At 41.9% G+C, this 22,404-nt stretch overlaps 1 protein-coding gene across 4 annotated transcripts in view; it reads left to right on the top strand.

Moving 5' to 3' along the window:
* The window catches only part of mre11a (MRE11 homolog A, double strand break repair nuclease), a 110,218-nt gene that overhangs the window by 42,365 nt on the left and 45,449 nt on the right, over nt 1-22,404 (top strand). For all 4 annotated transcript variants that reach the window (XM_043691494.1, XM_043691496.1, XM_043691495.1 and 1 more), the window contains 2 exons: nt 2,689-2,815; nt 11,338-11,441. In XM_043691494.1, coding sequence (XP_043547429.1) covers nt 2,689-2,815; nt 11,338-11,441 — 231 coding nt within the window. The remainder of the gene's footprint in view (nt 1-2,688; nt 2,816-11,337; nt 11,442-22,404) is intronic.

The following is a 22,404-nucleotide window of genomic DNA, read 5'->3' on the forward strand; positions in this document are numbered from 1 at the left end:
TCCTTCAGGCTCTCTGCCTGTATTCCTGATGAAGGGCTTTTGCCCGAAACGTCGATTTTACTGCTCCTCGGATGCTGTGCTCTTCCAGCACCACTAATCCAGAAACTAGTTTCCAGCATCTGCAGTCATTGTTTTTATCCCTAACGAAGGACTAATGCCCGAAATGTTGACTTTCCTGCTCTTCGGATACTGCCTGACCTACTGTACTTTTCCAGCGCCACACTTCGACTCTGATCTCTAACATCTGAAGTTCTCACTTTCTTCTGACATTTGAATTGCCCATTCAGTAATGTGCTTTGTTAGTTTGGGTATAGAGGAATGACTGTAACTACTAACTTCCTCCTGGACCATCATTTCAGAAAGCTTTTCCACCACAGGTTAAACGGATTACACCCTTACTTACATCATTTTTAAAATGTGAAAGACATAATTGGGATATTGGATGGACTAACAATTGCTGAAGAGGTGATAATGGAAAGCCTAACTATATTTAAAATTGATTAGTCAATTTTTAAAAAGGATGAAACATTTGTAGTTCATCTTGTAGTGCCGCTGTATTGATGGAAGATGGCTCATTCTCCATAATTTTTATCCTTCATTCCCTTTTCATCCTTGGCGTCTTCTCCTGGTGACATATAAATTTTAAATATAGCTAGCTTTTCTAGTACCACCTCTTCAACCGTTTTTTCATTCTATTTAATACCTCAACAGGGCATTGATTTTAAGAGCTATGAGGTTTTACTGCAGCTCTATAAAACCCTGGTTAGACCATACTTGGAATATTTTGTTCAGTTCTGGCCGTCTCATTATAGAAAGGGTGTAGGTGCTTTAGAGAGGGTGCGGAGAAGTTTTACCAGGATGCTGCCTGGATTGGAGGATGCGTCCTATGAATAGAGGTTGAGTGAGCTCAGGCTTTTCGCACTGGAGAGAAGAAGGAAGAGAGGTGATTTGATAGAGGTGTACAAGGTAATGAGAGGCATGGAGAGCATAGATAGCCAGAGACTTTTTCCCCAGGTTAGAAATGGCTGTCAAGAGGGTCATAATTTTAAGGTGATTGGTGGAAGGTGTAGGGGAAATGTCAGAAGTAGGTTCTTTACGCATAAGAGTGGTGGATGTGTGAAACGCACTGCCAGTGGTAGCAGTAGAGTCAGAGACATTAAAGACATTTAAGCGACTGCTGGACAAGCACGTGGATGGCAGAAAATTGAGGGATGTGTAGGTTAGGTTGATCTTAGATTAAGATAAATACTCGGCACAACATCTTGGGCTGAAGGGCCTGTACTGTGCTGTATTGTTCGATGTTCTGTGGTCAACTACCTCATTCACTTTGACTTCAGCATCTTGTTTGGTAAGCATAGATGCAAACAGCATATTTAGTATCTCAGATAAGTTCTCTGTTTCCATACGTAGGCTTCCTTTTAGTTCCTAATTGTCACCGCCCCTCTTGCTTACTGACCTTTTTCCTATTTATGTGACCATAGATGACTTTTAGAGTCTTATTTATTTCTATTCTCTTCTTGTGTTCTTTCCTAAGGTTACTGTTTTCAGCCTGGTTCTCACTTCTGTTAATATTTATCATGTGAACTCTTTTTCTGCTTCATCTGCTTCTATATTACTTTCCTCATCAAGCTTAGTTTTGTCTTCCTTTTTCACATTTGTGAGATTGTGCCTCAGCTGTACTTGGCCCATCAAATTTTTAAACGCAGTCCATTGTTCAATTATAATTATGCTGCTAATCAGGCATTCCAGTTCACGTGGGACGGGCCCATTCTCAACCCTCTGAAATTGGCCCTTCTCCAGTTAAGTGTTTTTAAACCCCTAGCATAAACTTCGGTTGGATTTGTTTGACATCGTTTTAATCAAAGATGAAAGGATTATCTTGGTCCACTTGTGCAGGCCATTTCAGCTATATGCTTTAAGGAAGACTTGGGCCATTAATTTATGAAAGCAGAGAACTAGATATTAAAAGGTTTTCCATTGCAAAGAGTTCTTTGAATTAAGTCATGAAAATGTGAATTGGAGTTTTTTTTTTCTGGATTGAAGATTTGTTTTGACCTTGATGACTTTATAGAAAATAGTGCTAATGGTATGATAACATGTTAGGATAGAGCAGAGATGATTGATTTAATGATGTGACATCTTTTATAAGCATATACATTAAGAAATCAATTATTTCCCATAGCAGTGATTACATTTCAAATTGCTGCAAAATTTAATTCAAGGTCTTGAGATTGTGGAAAAAACAATCTTAAATGCACATCTTATTTTATAAGGCTTTAAACATGAAAATGAATCAAACAAGTTTTATGTCAATTTTCAGAAATTACAGCAAACAGTCAAGTTGAATTGTCCTGCAGTAGACTAATTGGAGTTCTTCAGAAAATTTTATTTGGTAAACTTTTGAGGTCTTTATGTTTGGCTGTTGGATACAAAATGTTATGGACATTTTGTGAATGGGTTTGATCATAATTGATAAAAATGTTATTAGCACAGTTGTCATGTGCAGTATTCAGTTAGTTATTTTTATGAGAAACAATATGCTTTGAATTCTAGGCAACTTAATTTCTGCATGAATCTAAAAATATCAAGAAAGTAATGACTTTGTTCACAAATTATTTCAACAATTTGTCACAAATTGAAACGTAAATTGTATTGAGTTTTATGATTTCTTTCTTTGATGTGATTCAGGTGGATTATAGTGGTGGATTTGAACCTTTCAGTACTCTTCGATTTAGCCAAAAATTTGTAGAACGAGTTGCCAACCCTAAGGACATTGTTCACTTTTTCCGGCATAGGGATCAGAAAGATAAAAAAGGTAAGCCTGAGTTGTTTGGTCAGCAACACACATTTGTTAAATTTATATCATCCCACAAACATTCTGTGGGCTTTTGCACTGCAATTTCATGAGGATGCAGTAATGGAGTGCCACTGAACAAATAATGCAGACCCCAGGCTAATGTTCTGGGGTAGGGTTCGAATCCTAACATAGCAAATGGTGAAATTTGAGTTCACTAAAATCTGGAGTTAAAAGGTGGTGATCATGTAATATTGTTGATTGTTGGAATACCCATCTGGATCACTAATTCCATTTAGGGAAGGCAGTCTCCTGTATTTACCTAATCTGGCCTGCACGTGACTCCACACTGAAAGAAATGTTGATGGCTCTTAACTACAGCACTGAAATGGTCTTGCAAGTCATTCAAATGTAGTAAACTGCTGCAAAGTCAAAAGAAAAGAATGAAACTGGTTGGGTTACCCAGCATGATTCAGGAATTTGAGATGACCACAGCAAACCTAGACCTGTTGACCCTGCAAAGCGCTGCATACTAGTAGCTAGGGCCTTGCACCAGAATTCAGAGAGCTGTCCTACAATAAACTCAAGCAACAGCCTGACATTATCCATGAGTGCAACATCCTCACTCTCCCTGGATACATCCTGTTCTATCAACAGGGCAGTGCCATCAGAGGTGAAGGCACAATTGTTATTCAGTCAGGAGGATGTTGTTCTGGGAGTTGTTAACATGACTATTAATGCAATGAAGTCTCATGGCATCAGATTAAATACGGGTATGGAAAGATCCCACTGATTATCATCTACCGCTGCCCTCTACTGATGAGTCAGTAATCCTCCATGAGGGTGAGAGGACATTGAATGCATTCTTGGGTGAAGGATCAATGCTCATAACCAAAATTGACATAGTAGCACCACTAATGATTGAGCTGGCTGAGTCCTAAAGGACATAACTGCCAGACTGGGTCAGCGGGTGATGTGGTAATCAAAGAAAGGGATAAACTGACTTGCCAGAAATGTCAGTCCATGATGGTATCTGTAGGAATGAAGATTGCAAGTCACTGTTGAAACAGCATCTCATCTTCTCATTAAGGATATGCCCCCATTATGTTTTGTGGATTTGTCACCACACTAAACGGGGCAGACATAAAATAAATTTAGGAACTGGGCATCCATAAGGCGCTATGGGTGTTCAGCAGTAGTAGAATTATGTTCACCGACAGTTCACCTTATGGTTTGTCCCCCCCACTCTACCATTACCATTAACCGAGGACAACAACCCTAGTTCAATGAAGTATGCAGGATGGCATGCCAGGAACTACACCAAACGTACCTAAAAATGCCTACCTGCATACCACACAGTGGAAGCAGCATGTAATAGGCAGGGCTAAGTGATCCCACAACAAACAGATTAGATCTAAGCTTTGTAGTCCTGTTCCATACTGTTGTGAATGGTTGTGCTCAATTAAACAACTAATAAGAGATGTAGATGTCAGAAACATCTCTAGCCACAATGATGGGGGGCGGCAGGGGGCGGGAGGCGAGCATGTCAGTGCAAAAGACAAGGCAACAATGTTCACTCAAAAATGATGCATCTCAACCTCTTCCTGAGGTCCCAATCATCACAGTTGTCAATCTTCAAACAATTTGGGGTTTTGGAATCTTGTGTGCAGTTCTGGTCTCCCTTCTGTTGTGAAACTTGAAAGGATTCAACAAAGATTTACAAGGGCGTTGGAAGGTTTGAGCTATAAAGAGAGGCTGAGTAGGCTGGTGCTGTTTTCTCTGGAGCATCGGAGGCTGAGGAGTGACCTTACAGAGGTTTATAAAATCATGAGGGGCATGGATAAGGTAAAAGACAAGGTCTTTTCCCCTGGAGTCTGGGAGTCCAGAACTAGAGGGCATAGGTTTAGGTTCAGAGGGGAAAAATTTAAACCTAAGGAGCAGAAAGTGGTGTGTGGATGGAATGAGCTGTCAGAGGAACTGGTGGAGGCTATTTCAAGTAAAACATTTTAAAGGCACCTGAATGGGTATATGATTAGGAAGGGTGTATGGGCCAAGTGCTAGCAAATGAGACGAGATTAGTTTATGATATCTGATCGGCAAGGATGAGTTGGACCGAAGGATCTGTTTCTGTGCTGTGCATCGCTGTGACTCCAATTTGATACACTCCACACAATATCAAGAAACATGACTGGGCCACTAGATACTGACTACATGCTCTCATTAGTACTGCAGACTTGTGCCCCAGGACTAGTTGTGCCCCTTGGCAAGCTGCACCACTACATTTACAATGGTGAATCTACCCAACAATGTTGGAAATTGCCCAAGTACGTTCCCTCCAGAAAAACAGGACACATCCAACCTGGCCACTTACTGCTCTTTCTGTCCACTTTCAATTATCAGGGGGCCAAGGATAGTGCTATCCAACAGCATTTGCAAAGCAGTAACCTACTCATAGGAGCTCAGTTTTGGTTCTGCCAAGACCAATTAACTCCTGACCTCATTACAGTCAAGGTACAAACATGAATGAAAAACCTGAGTGCAGAGGTGCGGTTAGATTGACTGCTCTTGACATGAAGGAAGCCTATGGCTAAATATAGAATCAAAGAGACGTGGTGAAACCAGAGCCAAAGGGGATCAGATGGAAAACACTCTGCTGGCTGAAACCATGCTTAGTAAAAAGGAATGTGTTAATGGTTTTTGGGGTCAGTCATCTCGATTCCAGATCATCTCAGCAGAGGTTCTGCAGGATTGTGTCCTGGACATAGTCATCTTTAGTTTCTTCATCAATGATATTCATTCCATTTTAAGAGCCAAAATGGGAATGTTTGCTGTTTATTGCCCTATCTTTAGTGCTGATTGCAACTCTTCAGATACTGAAGCCGCCCATGTCTATATGCAGGAAGACCTGGAAGACATCCAGGATTTGGCTGTTAAGTGGCAAGTAACATTTGTGTCACACAAATGTCAGACAATGTCCATTCCTAACAAGAGGGAATCTAAGTATTGCCTTTGATGAACTGAATTCTTCACTATCAACATCCTGGACTTACGATTAAGCAGAAACTGAACTCTACCAGCCACATAAATACTGTGGCTACAAGAACAGTTCACAGTTTGGGAATCCTGCAGCAAGTTACTCACTTCTTTCTCGGTTGTCTGAGTGCGGCCCCAACAATGCTTACGAATTTTGACAATAGCAGACTGCTTGATTGGGACCACATCCACTAACTTCACCACTGATGAACAGTAACACCAGTGTGTACCATTTTTGAGATGTACTGCAGCAGCTCACCAAATGCTGCTGTGGCAGCATCTTCTAAACCCGTGTTCTTTACCGTGTAGAACAAGGCCAGCAGGTGCATGTGAGCACCACCCTTCCTCTCCAAATTTCACAGAATACGGACTTGAAATTATATTGTTACTGTTTCACTTTTGTTGTTTCAAAAACTTGCACTTCCTTTCTGAATAGAATTATGGGTGTCCCCTGTCACCCCCTCTCACAATAGCTCCCCCCTCCCCACTTTCCATGAACAACATATTAAAAATTGAGGCAAAACAATGTGTTGGGCCCTACATATGCATTTGGAACTTATGTGCATAGGGCAAGCAACTATTGTATTTGCTTTAACAACCTAAGATAAGAATCCTTGCTCAGGCAGAATCTAACCCATCAACTGTTGAAAGGAAAGCGATCTGGTTGAAGAAGTGATTGCTTAAGTACTGATCAAATGAATGAGGGAGTTCTTCTGATGCCAGTGTTTTAAATTAGATTTTTAAAATTAAATTAAAGTTCTTCAGTTGCGATGCTGGGATTTCAGCTCATTTGCCTGTGGATCATTCATCCTGTAACACAACCAATAAGTTATCATAACTTTAGTAGCATCAGTCTCTTGAAGAAATGTCAGAATTTTATTTATTACATCTTCTGTCATCCATCCTTTTTATAAACACGAATGCATGTTCTCCATTCCACTCTTGCTATCCAGAATGTAATGGCTTTTTGCAATCAGTAGGATTCATGTTAGGGAATATTTTTCTATTTTCAGTAATTTATTGAAATAAGAATTTGCACTGAATTTGAAATTGGAAAAAGACAGTTGCAGATTCTACATAATGACACTTGAGTTGCTGCAAAGTCCGAAGAAGAACAATTTGCACGCTGTACTGCGCTTATATCAGGCTTTCAGTAACTGCCTGTCAGGCAACTGGTCCTTAAATGATAATTGTAGCTTTTATTTAGTGACAATTTAATTTTTATTTATTGTTATTAGTGACCATTTAAATTTCTGAAGCTCTGTTTTATGCATTAAGAATTTTATTTTTGTTTAAAGGCTTCGCTTAAAGGGAATATAACAGTCTCATTCTAACAAAAATAGAAATTGCTGTAAATTTCAGCAGGTCTGGCAGCATCTGTAGAGAGAAAGCAGTGTTAACGTATTGGATCCACTTCAGTTCAGCAATTTCTGTTTTTGAGTCTAATTCCAAGATCACCTTTTAAATGAAAAACAATGGCTGACACAGGACCCTGTTCTTTGCAAACACATGTGTGTACACATCTTACAAGGTGCTGACGCAACCCAATCTGGAGTACTGTAGGCAGGTTTGGTCCTCTTACTTCAGATGTTATTTTATTGGAGACAGTTAAGAGAAGGTTCACCAGAATGATTCCTGGATGTGGAGGGATTGTCTTGTGGTAAAGTTTAAACAAGTTGGGAATTGAGAATTGAGAAGAATGAGACAGACAGGATTCTTAAGGGGAATGGCAGTGTGAATGCTGAGAGGATGTTTTCCTTCATGGGAGAGTCTAAGACAAGAGAACACAGTCTCAGAATTAAGGGATGCCAATTTCTTCTCTCAGAGCATTGAGAGTCTTTGGAACTCTTTGTCATGTATAGCTGTGCGGATAGACTCCTTGTGTATATTTAAGAGTGAGATAATCAAAGGGAAAAGGGCAAGAAAGTGCGTCTGAAGAGTGTTGGGATCAGCCATGAATATGTTGAATGGTGGAGCAGGGTCGAAAGGCAGAGTGACTTATTCCTGTTATTATTTCTTGTGGTCTTTCGCATTACAGCTGCTTTTCTTCACAAAATTAGATATCAGCCATTCCTTCCTCAGCCAATATCTTGATGAGTCAGTCAGCCTGTCTGATCTAAAATGAACAAAGGTTGTCAGTTAACTTTCAGTTATTATCTGTTTGGTACATTCTTTGCGCTAGATCTCGACCAATCAGAATTCAATTTCCGACCAATCAGAATTCAATTTCCAACCAATCAGTACTCTGCTCTTATACAGTATAAATGTATTTATTGTGATTTGTACTGATGAATGCAAAATGAAAAGCTTCAACAGAGTGTATTTTAAGCAGTATTTGTCTTCTGTACTATCAAATGGCTATTTATATTAATGCTTATTTGTTACTTTAGGCAAAAGTAAATCCATCAATTTAGCTATTGCTTTCTAAACTGGACACCATGAATTCCTGGGGGTTCATAGAAATTTCCAGAGGATTTACAAATTAAATAATTTCCAGTATCCAGTGTGAATAAAGAAAATTTTGATTAGAAACAGTGTCAATAATAAATTTAATTGACGCTAATGAAAGCTTGTACACTTGCCCCTCTGCACTTTAAACCTATGTCCCTTGGTAATTGCTCTCCACCCTGAAAAAAGTCTAATAGTTTTCACTCTTTCCATGCCATTTGCAATTTTATCAACCTCTATCGGGTTGCCCCATAACCTCCTGCATTCCAGTCTATCCAAACTTTCTTCATAGCTAAAATCCCCCATACCAAGCAACAACCTGGTAAACCTTTTCCGTACCTTCTCCAAATCATCCACATCCTTTTGCTAGTGCAGTGACCAGAACTGTACATATATTCCAAGTGTGGTCTAAGCAAAGTTCTGTAAAGCTGCAGCATAACTTGACTATCCTTACACTTCAGTGCCCCTTCCATTGAAGGAAAACATGCCATAGGCCTTATCACTGTGGCCTTCAGTGATCTGTGGACATGCACAGCCAGATAAGGGTTCACCATTCACTGTATAATTTCCACATGTACTTGACCTTCCAAAATGCATCACCTCACATTTGCCCAGATTAAAATCCATCTGTCATTTTTCTGCCCATGCCTCCAACTGATCCATATCCTGCTGTATCGGCTGACAATTCTCCTCACTATCTGCAACTCCACTAATCTTTGTTTCGTCTGCAAACTTACTCATTAGACCAGCCACGTTTTCCTCCAAATCATCTACGTAGGCCACGAACAGTATAGATACCAGCACTAATCTCTGTGGGACACTATTAGTCACAACCCTCCATTCAGAAAAGCATCCTTCCATTGCTACCCTCTGTCTCCTGTGACTAAGCCAGTTCTATATCCATCTTGCCAGCTCACCCCTGATACCATGTGACAGCAGCTTTTGTACCAGTCAGCCATGAAGGACCTTTCAAAGGTTTTACTAAAGTCCATGTAGACAAGATCAGTCGCTTTTCCCTCCTCAATCATCTTTGTCACCTTCTCAGAAAACTCTATCAAGTTAGAGAGGCACGATCTCCCCTGTTCAAAACCATGTTATCTATTGCTAATAAGTCCATTTGCTTCAAAATGCTTATAGATCTTGTCCCTGAGAATCTTTTCCAATAATTTCCCTACGACAACTCACAGGACTATAATTTCCTGGATTATCCCTGCTACCCTTCTTAAACAATGGTACAATATTGGCTATTCTCCAGTCCTTTGGGGTCTTACCTGTGGCCAAAGAGAATACAAAGATGTCTGTAAATGCTGTAGTAAAGTGTTTTCTTGCCTCCCTCAATATTCTGGGATAGATCCCATCAGAACCTGGGAACTTATCTACCTTAATACTTTCTAAAACACACAACACCTGTTCTTTTTTAAGAACAACTTGGCTTAGAAACTTGACACTCCCTTCCCTGAGATCATCCTCCACAGTAGCAACAAATGTAGAGGCTCCAAGCTATAATTATTCAGGGATGAGTATGGCTGAAGCGGTGTCAACAAAGTGGGCCCAGACGTGAAGAGATGGTCCCTAAAGTGGAGCGACGCCTACGTTGGTGGGTCCAGTGCAGGCAGCGGCAGAGGTCTCTCTTGAGGCTAGGTGCCAGTAAGGATTGGGTCAGAAACACTGATATTCTGAACTTTTAACTTTATTTTTCTAAGTTATTCCTAAAACCTATTATGATCCACTATTTATTTCTTTACTTTGCTAATTATTTATTTTGTTTCTTAAGAATTTGATCCCAAGTATATGTACCTTGGTACCTTTGTACCTAAGATGGTGCTGTAATGTGGCGACTATTAACTTTTCCCTGTACTCATTTGAGTATGTGACAGTAAGGTTAATTCAACTCAATTCAATTTTCTTTGGTGAATACCAACACAGTATTCATTTAGGATCTCACCTACCTCTTCTGGCTCCATACATAGAACTCCTTTGTTTGTGAGTGGGCCAACCCTTTCCCTGGCCACCCTCTTGCTTTTTTTATATGTATATAAAGCCTTGGTATTCTCCTTAATTCTGTTTGTTAACGACTTTTCATGACCCATTTTAGCCCTTCTAATTCCTCCTTTTAAGTTCTTACCTACTTTCCTTATATACTTCAAGAGCTTCATCAGTTCCCTTCCTCCTCGACCTTATTTATGCTTCCTTTTTCTTTTTGACCAAGATCATAACATCCCTGGTCATCCACTGTTCAATTAAACTAACTGTGGATGTGTCCAGTTTGTTATGCGCACAGTGCAGTTGACTGCAGTACAGTACTGTTCAGTGAGTACTTTGATTATGTGTACAGAGTTTAATTCAAATTAAATATCTGACCCAAACTGGAACCGTTACCTAGGGTTATCCTGTAACCCCAAAAATTAAAATATCTGCCATTAAATTTGCTGAAAATGAAAGTTGATAACTGAGAAATAAATATTTCAGAGCTGAGTGAACAAGGACTGAGTGACAGTGAACAAGAAGAATTACATTGAGAGAGAAAGTAAAAACAAAAGTTGGGGGGAGGAAAATTAATATTTGCAAACTTATACAATCACCCCCAAAAAATGAAAATTTAAATGAATAAAACTCCACATTTGTGCCTTTTTGTCAATAATAAGCCCATTGTTAAACAGGGTACTTGACCTTCTAATGCCTAGAATTAGATTTCTGTTGCAAATTAAATCTGAAATTAATGTGGAAAATACAGCTGGTATTGCAACAGAATGTGGTGGAAAAGGGCAAGATGTTACTTTGACAAAAAAATCTTAAAGAAAGATTACACCTGAAACATCAACTTCTCCACCTCCAGATGCTGCCTGGCGTGCTGTGTTCTTCCAGCCTTCCATTTGTCTAAGCTAGTGGGGCAATGCTACTTGAGCAGTAATATTTGGGTGTTTATATTTAATTAAACATTTGCTCTCTGTCTGAATTTTTGCACGATTTACAATGGTCAGTGCCAGGCCAATTATTTTGATGGGGAATATTGCACTGTAATTTGGTGATTGGCAATTTGTTTTCTTGTTTGATTTTCACAGATGATGTACAGATTAATTTTGAAAAATTTGCAAATAAATCTTCAGAAATAATGACCTTAAGAGTGGAGGATCTAGTCAAACAGTATTTCAAGACTGCCGAGAAAGTAAGTTAATGACATTTTAAAAGTCTAAACTAATTATGTACATCAAAGATTCCTCTTCATATATGTAAAAGAATGTTGGAAGAAAAATTGAAATACATAAAATCGGCCTCTGAAATTCAAGGTTTACCAAATTTGTCAATATTAGTCCGCTTTAAAAAAATACTTAAATGTAATTGCTACTTTTAATTCTTGCTACTAAATTTTTATTTTGGACATACCAGCAATCACAGCGAAAGTTATTTGGTTATCTATTTTCTTTCAATTTTAGAATAAAAAATGAGAAAATTCGCTACAGTGTGAAATAAAGATAAAGTAGATATTAGTAATTCAGTTTTCCATCAGAAGTTCTAATCATATAATAAATTTACTTCTACAAATTTGCTGTGTTTTTATGACAAATGTTGAAATTAAGCATATAAACTAGAAAATTTGAATGCTGTGATATAGATGCAGAATAAAAATAATAAAATTTCATAGTTAATCTACATTATTGCTTGTTAAAGTATATCATTCTAACAATAGGGAAAAGGATGATATAAGTGGAAATCGTTATTGTGTGTGAAGAAATTAGGAAATAAATTTTCCAGGTTAAATTGTGGGCGGCACAATGGCACAGTGGTTAGCACTACTGCCTCACAGCATCAGAGACCCTGGTTCAATTCCTGTCTTAGGCGACTCTCCCCGTGAATTGTACATTCTCCCTGTGTCTGCGCGGGTTTCCTCCGGGTGCTCCGGTTTCCTCCCACAATCCAAAAATGTGCAGGTTAGATTAATGTAGTGTTAGGTGAAGGGGTAAATGTAGGGGAATGGGCCTGGGTGGGTTGCGCTTCGGGTCGGTGTGGACTTGTTGGGCCGAAGGACCTGTTTCCATACTGTAAGTAATCTAATCTAAATTATTTGAATTTTTTTTATGAGTGCATTTATTGTGCTATTTTAAGATTTCTATGCTACTGCATGTTCAAACTACATTCCGAATAAGATCATAAGATAAAAGAGCGGAATTAGGCCATTCAGGCAATGGAGTCTTCTCCCAGTGACTCTTGATTCCCCTTACTAAATCGAGAACCTATATATCTCTCTATTAAATACACTCAGTGACTTGGCCTCCACAGCTGTCTGTGGCAATGAGTTCTGCAGAATCACCATCCTCTGACTGAAGAACTTCCTCCTCATCTCAGTTCTAAAGGATCGTCCCTTCACTCTGAGGCTATGCCCCTGAGTCATAGTCAATCCTGCTAGTGGAAACATCTTCTTCTTGTCCACTGTATCCAGGCCTCTCAGTATCCTGTAAGTTTCAATCAGATTCCTCCCCTTCATCCTTCTAAATTACATTGAGGGACCCAGAGGACTGGAAAGTCACTAAGATGACACTCTTGTTTAAAAAGGGAGGAAGGCAGAAGATGGAAAAATACAGGCCAGTTCGCCTAATCTCCGTCATGGGTAAGATCCTGGAATCCATTGTGAAGGATCAGACTTCTGAACACTTGGAAGTGCAAGATAAAATAGGGCAAAGTCAGCATGATTTCATCAAGGGGAGGCCATGCCTGACAAATCTGCTAGAATTCTTTGAGGAAGTAGTGAGACGGTTAGACCAAGGAGAGCTAATGGATGTTCTCGACCTGGAATTCAAGAAGGTCTTTGACAAGGTGCTGTACAGGATGCTCCTGAGTAAGATAAGGGCCCATGGTGTTAGAGGCAAGGTGCTGGTGTGGATAAAAGCTTAGCAGAAAGCAGAGAGTGGGTTGACAGGGTCTTTCTCGAGACCAAGGGTCAGTATTGGGACCACCACTTTTCACTTTATACATTACGATCTAGGTGAAGGAACTGAGAGCATTCTGGCTAAATTTGCAGACGATACAAAGATAGGTAGAGGGACAGGTAGCATTTAGGAGGTTGGGAGGCTGCAGAAGGATTTGGATAGGTTAGGAGAGTGGGCAAAGAAGTGGCAGATGGAGTACAACGTGGGGGAGTGTGAGGTCATACACTTTGGTAGGAAGAATAGAGGCATGGACTATTTTCTAAACGGGGAGAAAATTTAGAAGTCTGAAGTGCAAAGAGACTTGGGAGTTCTAGTCTAGGATTCTGTCAAGATAAACTTGCAGGTTAAGTTACTAGTTAGGAAGACAAATGTAATGATGGCATTTATTTTGAGAGGACTTGAATAAAGCAGTGATGTCCTTCTGAGGCTCTTATAAGGCTCTGGTCAGACCACATTTGGAGTATTGTGTGCAGTTTTGGGCCCCATATCTCAGGAGGGATGTACCGGCCCTGGAGCGTGTTCAGAGGAGGTTCACGAGAATAGCTTTACATACGAGGAATATTTGAGGACTCTGGGTTTATATTCTATGGAGTTTACAATGATATGGGATCTAAATGAAACATACAAGCCACTGAATGGCCTGGACAGAGTAGATGTTGGGAAGATGTTCCCATTGGTATGAGAGCCTCAGTCCCAAGGGCATAGCCTTAGAGTAGAGGGAAGACCTTTTAGAACATACGTAAGGAGAAACTTCTTCAGCTAGAGAGTAAATCTATGGAATTCATTGCCATCGAAGTCTGTGGAGACCAGGTCATTGAGTATACTTAAGACTGAGATAGGTTCTTGAGCATCAAAGGGATCAAGGGTTACGGGGAGAAAGCGGGAGAATGGGGATGAGAAACTTATCAGCCATGATTGAATGGCGGAGCAGACTCAATTGGCTGAGTGGCCTAATTTCTGCTCTTATGTCGTATGGTCTTATGGGGTACAGACCCAGAGTCTTCAATTGCTCTTCATATGACAAGCCCATCATCCCTGGGATCATTTTTGTAACCCTCCTCTGAATACCCTCCAATGCTAGCACATCTTTCCTTAGACATGGGACCCAAAACTGTCTACAATATTTCAATTGTGCTCTGATCAGAACCTTATACAGCCTCAGCAGTGCAGCTCTGCTCTTGTTTTCTAACTGTCTTGGAATTCTACGCCTCTTTCCTTCCTACCAAAATATATAACCTCACAATTTGCCACATTATATTCTATCTATCACTTCTTTGCCCACTTGCCTAGCATGTAAAGGTCCTTCTTCAGCTTTTCTGCTTCCTTAACACTATCTGTCCCTTCACCTATTTTTGTGTCATCTGCAAACTTAGCAACAATGGTCTTGATTCCATCATCCAGATTGTTAATGTATAATGTGAATAGTTGAGGTCTCAACACTGACCCCTGCGGAGCTCCACCAGCTACCATCCAGACAAAACGCTTTTATCCACACTCTTCTTCCAGTCATCCAATCTGTTGTCCATACCAGTACCTTTTCCCTTACACCATGGCCTCTTACCTTATACAGCAGCCTCCTGTGTGGCATCCTGTCAAAGGCCTTCAGGAAATACAAACAGATCATGTCCACTGACTGTCCTTTGTCTAACTTGCTCATTACCTCCTCAAGAATTCTAACAGATTTGTCAGGCATGACTTCCTCATGAAGCCATGCTGAGTCCTCCTACTTTACCATGTACTTCCAAGAACTCCACAATCTCATCCTTAATAATGGACTCTGAAATCTTACTAATGACCAATGTTAGGCTAACCAGCCTATAGTTTCCTGTTTTCTGCCTCCCTCTTTTCTTAAAGAGGGATGGTTTCCAAACTTCTGGGATGCTCCCTGACTCTTCTGGTCTTCTCAATCCTCTGGCTTCCTTTTAATCTTCATCATATTATGTGCTTTCTCTTTTGCTTTTATGCTGTCCCCGACTTCCCTTGTCAGCCATGGTTGTCTCATCCTCCACTTCATGTGTTTCTTCTTCCTTCGGATGAATTTCTGTGCCACTCGGATTATCCCTAGAAACTACTGTCATTGCTGCTTCACCATCTTCCCTGCCAAGCTTCCCTTCAAATCAACCCTTGCTAGCTCCTTCCTTGTGTCTTTGTGTTATCTTTACTCAATTGTAATACCTTTAGATCTGATTCAATCTTCTCCTTCTCAATGTAGGGCAAATTCTATCATATTATGGTCACTGACACGTAGGGGTTCCTTCACTTTAAGCTCACGAATTGAGTTTGCCTCCTTATACATCTTCAAATCCAGAATTGCATGTTCCATTGTGGCTCTACCATAATCTGCTCTAAAACCATATCATGGACGTTCTACTGATTCCTTTTCTTGAGATTTGTTACCAACATGATTTTTCCATCCATCTGTATATTGAAGTCCCCCATGATTATTATAACAGTGCCTTTTTAACATTCCTTTCTACCTCCTAATTTATTTTACTTTCCCTCGTCCTGCATACTGCTAGGAGGCGTGTACACAATTCTTATCATGGCTTTTCCCTTTGCTGTTTCTCAACTCTACCCACACAGATTTTATTCTATATCACTTATTGCTATAGTATAATTTTAATTTAATCTCATACTAACAAGGCAATCCAAACCCCTCTACCCATCGTTTTCATGGATATAGATCCTTGAATAATTAGTTCCCAGCCCTGATTTCCCCTACAGCTACATCTGTAAAAATCAAACCATTATACCCGCCAATTTCAATCTGTTCTACAAGCTCATTTACCTTGTTTTGTATCTATTTAAATACAACACCCTGCGTTGACTGCCCCCCTTTCTCATAGTTGTCCCCTTATTTGATGTGTCTGAACTTGGATTCCTGACTTTTTCCATTCTCTTTGTTCTATTAATTGTTCTGGAAAATTTAACCTCTGCTGAGCCCATCCCTCCTGTAACTCTTTCCAAAATTTTTCATGCAACTTAACCTACCCTGCCACTTCAGTTTAAAGCCTTCTCCATTAGCCTAGTTATGTGATTCATAATGCTTCAGCATGATTCAGGTCAAGCCTCCTTCCCCTTGACAGGTGTCAGTGTCCCACGAATTTGAACCCATTTCTCTCACATCAATCTTTAAGCCATGCATTTATCTCTTTAATCTTGTTGACCCATTGCCAATTTGGTTGTGGCTCAGGTAGCAATCCAGAGTCATAGAGTTGTACCGTATGGAAACAGACCCTTTGGTCCAATCCATGCTGACCAGATATCCTAAATTAAATTAATCCTATTTGCCAGCATTTGGCCCATAGAACGCCTCATCTTCCGCCTCGGAACACTTCAACCCCATGGCATCAATGTGGATTTCACTAGTTTCCTCATTTCCCCTTCCCCCACCTCACCCCAACTCCAACCTTCCAGCTCAACACCGCCCTCATGACTTGTCCTATCTGCCTATCTTCCTTTCCCCCTCTCTACTTCACCCTCCTCTCTGACCTTCATCCCCACCCCCATTCACCCACTGTACTCTTTGCTACCTTCCCCCACTGTCCTCTCTGACCTATCACCTCCATCCCCACCCCCATTCACCTATTGTACTCTACACTACTTTCTCCCCACCCCCACACCCGTCTCATTTATCTCTCCACTCTGCAGGCATCCTGCCTTTATTCCTGGTGAAGGGCTTTTGCTGCTTCTCGAATGCTGCCTGACCTGCTGTGCTTTTCCAGCACCACTCTAATCTGGTCTCTGGTTTCCAGCATCTGCAGTCCTTGTTTTTACCATAGCTTTCTAAACCCATCCTATTCATCTATCCATCCATATGTCTCTTAAATGTTGTTATTGTACCAGCCTCCACCACTTCCTCTGGCAACTCATTCCATAAGACCATATGACATAGGAGCAGAAATCTCATGTCCCCTTTTTTCCCTCCTGATTTCCCTCTTGAGTATACTGCTACTGCCCTTGTACTTTTACTCAATCCCATCTATCTATACCTGTCATATACTTTTTTTTTCTTAACCAGAACCTCAATTTCTCTAGTCATCTAGCATTCCCTATACCTGCCAGCCTTGGCCTTCGCACTAATAGGAACAGGGCCTCTGGACTGTACTTATTTCATGTTTGAAGGCCTCCCACTTTCCAACCACTCCTTTACCTGTGAATAGCTTCTTCCCAGTCTACTTTTAAAAGTTCTTGCATGATACCGTCAAAATTGGCCTTACTCCAGTTTAGAATTTTAACTCTTAGATCATATCTACCCTTTTCCATAACTATTTTAAAACAAATAGATTATTACCTTTCTGGTTTTGCTGTTTAACTCAGCCAAGTGCTGCTCATAGTCCCTCTTTAACCTATAACTTTGGTACCTACATGGACCATGACAACTGGATCTTTCCCTTTCCAATCCAATGTCCTCTGCAACCCAGATGAGATCTCCTGAACCCGGCCGCCAGGCAGGCAGCAAAGCCTAGGACTCTTGACTCTGGTCACAGAGAAGTGTCTATTCTCCTGACTATACTATTGCCAATTACAACTACATTTCTGTTTTCTTCACCCTCTTGAATGGGTCCCTAGTACCACCATGTGATCCTTCGTATAGCCCCAACACTCAGTTATATAGGGAGCAGGGATCTGTAAGCCGATGGATAAGCTCAAGGGCTGAGACTCCTTCTGCACTGCCTCCTGGATCCCTGTATCTTCCTTGTTTGTAATCACACTGTCCTGACCCTAACTATTAACTGAATTTGAGATAGTTGATCTAAGGTGGGTGTGTCTGCCTCCCTGATGTATCGCAGTGTTCAAAAGTCAGACTCTAGCTCATCAACTCTGAGTTGGAGTTTCTCAAGCAACCAAAAGTTGCAACGGATGCGGTCACTCTGAATCACAATAGGGTTCACCAGCTCCCACATCATGTTGTTACAACACATTGCCTGACCTGGCATCTCTTCTGAATTACGCTGTTCCTAATTTTATTTTTAAAACTGTATACTGGTTTTTAGTTTGAACCTTGCAAATATTTCCCTATTTACATTCTATTTAAAAGGAAATCAATTTTTACCAACCATTGAATTTGTGGTTTACCTGTGATGTAACGCATGTGGTGGGCCTCTGATCCTGGGCTTCAATTATCCTGTTAAAAAGAACCTTACAAGTTATGAGATTTTAAAAAAAGCAAACAAAAATTACCTTGTTCCTCTCTGCACCAGCTTCCCACATTGCCACCAAATTCCCTGAGCTATATACTCACTCGACTATGTCTCTTTCTAGATGTGATCTCTCTTTCGTAACTGTGCGCTTCCAACAGGGCCTTTCTTTTTCTTTATTGAGCCGATTTTTCTAATCTACCTGTTCAGAGATGACATTACATATCTCTGAGAACAGGTGGGACTTGGACTCAGCCCTCCAGGTCCAGAGGTAGGTACACTACCATAGTACCACAATAGGGCCCCAACAGAGCCTATTTTTCTTTTTTCCTACTTGTTTAATCAACCTGTTTAGAGATGTCACTACATGTCTCTGGAGCAGGTAGGCCTTGAACACAGTTCTTCTCGTCCAGGGATAAGGACACTACCATTGCACCACAAGAGGGCCCCTACTGCTCAATTTTTGTTTTCATTTTTTTTCCCTGAATTACCTGTGGCTGTATATAGTGTTCTTTTTAATATACAGTCACATGGTAAAAAGACACCATTGTGCGAAGACTTTATTATTCATTTTTCCACCATCAAGAAAACACTGTGGCTAATGAAACATTAACAAGCAAAGCCTGTTAAGGGCAATGTTATCATCTAAAAAGTGAGGGGTGTGTTAGGGAGGGAAGGAGGGGCCAAAATCAAAATGGAGTTGAATCAGGAGATAAAGCACTCTATTCCCCGCCGTGCTCACCTCTCTCTAAAGGCATCAAGAGCATTGGTAGACACCACATGCTCCTTCTCCAAGGACACCTGGGCTCAAACATAACTGCAGAAGAGGGCAGGCTGTTGCCTGAAATTACCCCCTCCATAGCCTGCTGCCTGAACCTGTTGTTGGAGGTCCTCCGATCTGTCCACACCCTCTGCACCGGGTGCCCAGAAATCAGGATTGTGGGGCTGAAGTTCAACGAAAAGCACAGAATGTTTTTCAAATAGCTAAAAGGTGAATGCGAACACCCACAGCCAATATATACATGGTCCATGGATTGCGCTGCCTGTGAACTGCCCTAATTTGTAGTTCTATGCGACTGCTGCATGCAACACACTCCATCTAGTTTCCTGAGGGAAAGAGGGAGGACTCCAGTGTAGGGAGTGTTCCACAGGGAATTTCCCCGCCCCCACCCAACTACCAAAGGCAAAAAAGCACGCCAAGGCATATCCATGTGGCAGACATAAGAGCCGAGGTGGATGGTGTGCAGCAACAGTGTACACAGGAACTGCTGTTATATCTCCCCGAAAGAGAGACAACACATATTCAGGCGGTAGAAATTCTTGATGAAGGGCTCATGCCCGAAACATAGAACAATACAGCACAGAACAGGCCCTTCGGCCCACGATGTTGTGCCGAACATTTGTCCTAGCTTAAGCACTCATCCATGTACCTATCCAATTGCCGCTTAAAGGTCACCAAAGATTCTGACTCTACCACTCCCACAGGCAGCGCATTCCATGCCCCCACCACTCTCTGGGTAAAGAACCCACCCCTGACATCTCCCCTATACCTTCCACCCTTCACCATAAATTTATGTCCCCTTGTAACACTCGGTTGTGCCCGGGGAAAAAGTTTCTGACTGTCTACTCTACCTATTCCTCTGATCATCTTATAAACCTCTATCAAGTCACCCCTCATCCTTCGCCGTTCCAACGAGAAAAGGCCGAGAACTCTCAACCGATCCTCGTACGACTTCCTCTCCATTCCAGGCAACATCCTGGTAAATCTTCTCTGCAACCTCTCCAAAGCTCCCACATCTTTCCTAGTTGGGGTTGGAAATGGACAACCTCACACTTGGCAGGGTTGAACTCCATCTGCCACTCCTCAGCCCAGCTCTGCATCATATCTAAGTCCCTCTGTAGCCGACAACAGCCCTCCTCACTGTCCACAACTCCACCTATCTTCGTATCATCTGCAAATTTACTGACCCACCCTTTGACTCCCTCATCCAAGTCATTAATAAAAATTACGAACAGCAGAGGACTCAGAACTGATCCTTGCGGAACTCCACTTGTAACTGGGCTCCAGGCTGAATATTTACCATCTACCACCACTCTCTGACTTCGACCGGTTAGCCAGTTTTCTATCCAATTGGCCAGATTTCCCTCTATCCCATGCCTCCTGACTTTCCGCATAAGCCTACCATGGGGAACCTTATCAAATGCCTTACTAAAATCCATGTATACTACATCCACTGCTCTACCCTCATCCACATGCTTGGTCAATTCTTCTGCTCCTCGGATGCTGCCTGATCTGCTGTGATTTTCCAGCACCACACTCTCGACACATATTCAGGAGGTGGCTCAGATTGTGGGGCGCAGGCTCCTGAGGGACATTCAGGACCTTGCGGCCAAAGTGAAATTCTGTCTGAGCAGGGTACATAGATTCATCTGCACACCTGAGTATCCTACAACTGGTGCACGAAGACAGGTCTGTGCTTTGCCATTTTCAGGCGAGAAATGACATCAGCCGCCAGCTGGATGTCCCTCCCCATCCTGCTTGCCAATTCCTGCACCTACATCCAGCCTAGGCCTCCGGTACCAGCAACTTCCTGACTCTGGTCACCCCTGCTGGTATGGCCGTCCCTGCCACCAGCCACTCAAAGTCGTGATGGTAAAGATGTGGATTTGTGAGGTATGGCTACCTGATAATAGCTGCTCCTCCTGATGGTGGGAAGGCCCAGTGCGAGTTGACTATGTTCCTGACATTGATTAGACCCTAGTGAAAGACTGGCAGAGTTCTGAGGGCAACTTGCAGATCCTCTTGGTCAATAAACAGGAGGTGCGTGTTGTAACTGAGGTCACGCACCTGGCGGAAAAATACACCGCCACGCGCACCATCTGGGAGGAGGCTCGAGGTAAAGGTATCTTTACAAGGTCTGAAGGTGGGAAGTCACTACCTGGGTGCAAAGGCACACCAGCGATTGACCACCTTCCTCAATGGGGAGACACAGACCTCTGCCATGACCCAGTGTACCTTTTTTGTCACAGAAGGAATGAACCAAAATTTTCTGGCCTTTTGTAACAAAACCAGGAGGAAGGGTCAAAGGGGCTAGCTGGTACAATGGCATGGAGGCCACCAGTTGTGTTAAAACCAGATAGGAGCAGTCCTATCCAGCAGCTTAAGTGAGTCAAGATTTTGGCTTCCAGCTGCTGCCAATTCGCCGACCAGGATTCTTCAGCTGGACTAAGGTAGACTCCCAGATAGAGGAAATGGGTGACACTCCAGCTGAACCTCTGTAACTCCTCTGTTAAGGAATCCACCTGCCGCAGACTGACCAGATATTCAGAACATTTGGCCCAGTTAATCCTGGTGGAGGACGTGTCTGACTGTACCACCTGGCATTCGTGCATCCTCCTGAGGTCAACTGGGTCATGAGGAACATGTCGGATAGGCAGAAAGAACCATCTCAGTGCCCAGCCTGCACAGAGCCAACGGTGACAACCTCTTCCGCAAGAGGCATAGGAAAGACTATACATCCGTGGAATAAAGCTGGCTGAGCAAGCTACGACCCTGATGCATTCCCCTACCAAAGTGATGGAACGCTGTCAAGGACCGGTTAACTTCAATCACATACTCTGGGAAGGTGTACTGACATCAGATCCAGGCAATGAACTGGGTCCCAAGCCCAAATGCTCGCAGAGTCCCGAGTAGGTACTTGTGATCAACACTGTTGAATACCTTCACCTAATTGGCAGGAAGGTACTCTATTGACCAGTCCTGTGGAAAAAATGGATCAGGTCACTGACCAGATGGACATTGCCATGGATCATCCGGCCCGGCACTGTATGATTGGTCAGGGTGGATCATATGGTCTAGCATGGATCCCAAACGAAGTGACAACACCTTGATGAAAAGTTTGTGATCCGTGCTGAGAGAGACCAGATGCCAGTTCTTAAGTAAACAAGGCAGCAGGACAATGAACACCTTGCACCAAGAAAAGGGCACTGTTCAGCCACAAAACATTCCTTCAGGTCCCATGCACAGTCGCATCCCACCCTAGGACTTCCCAGAATGCCATGA

The sequence above is a fragment of the Chiloscyllium plagiosum genome, chromosome 6, assembly GCF_004010195.1.
Source record: "Chiloscyllium plagiosum isolate BGI_BamShark_2017 chromosome 6, ASM401019v2, whole genome shotgun sequence".
Classification (NCBI taxonomy): domain Eukaryota; kingdom Metazoa; phylum Chordata; class Chondrichthyes; order Orectolobiformes; family Hemiscylliidae; genus Chiloscyllium; species Chiloscyllium plagiosum.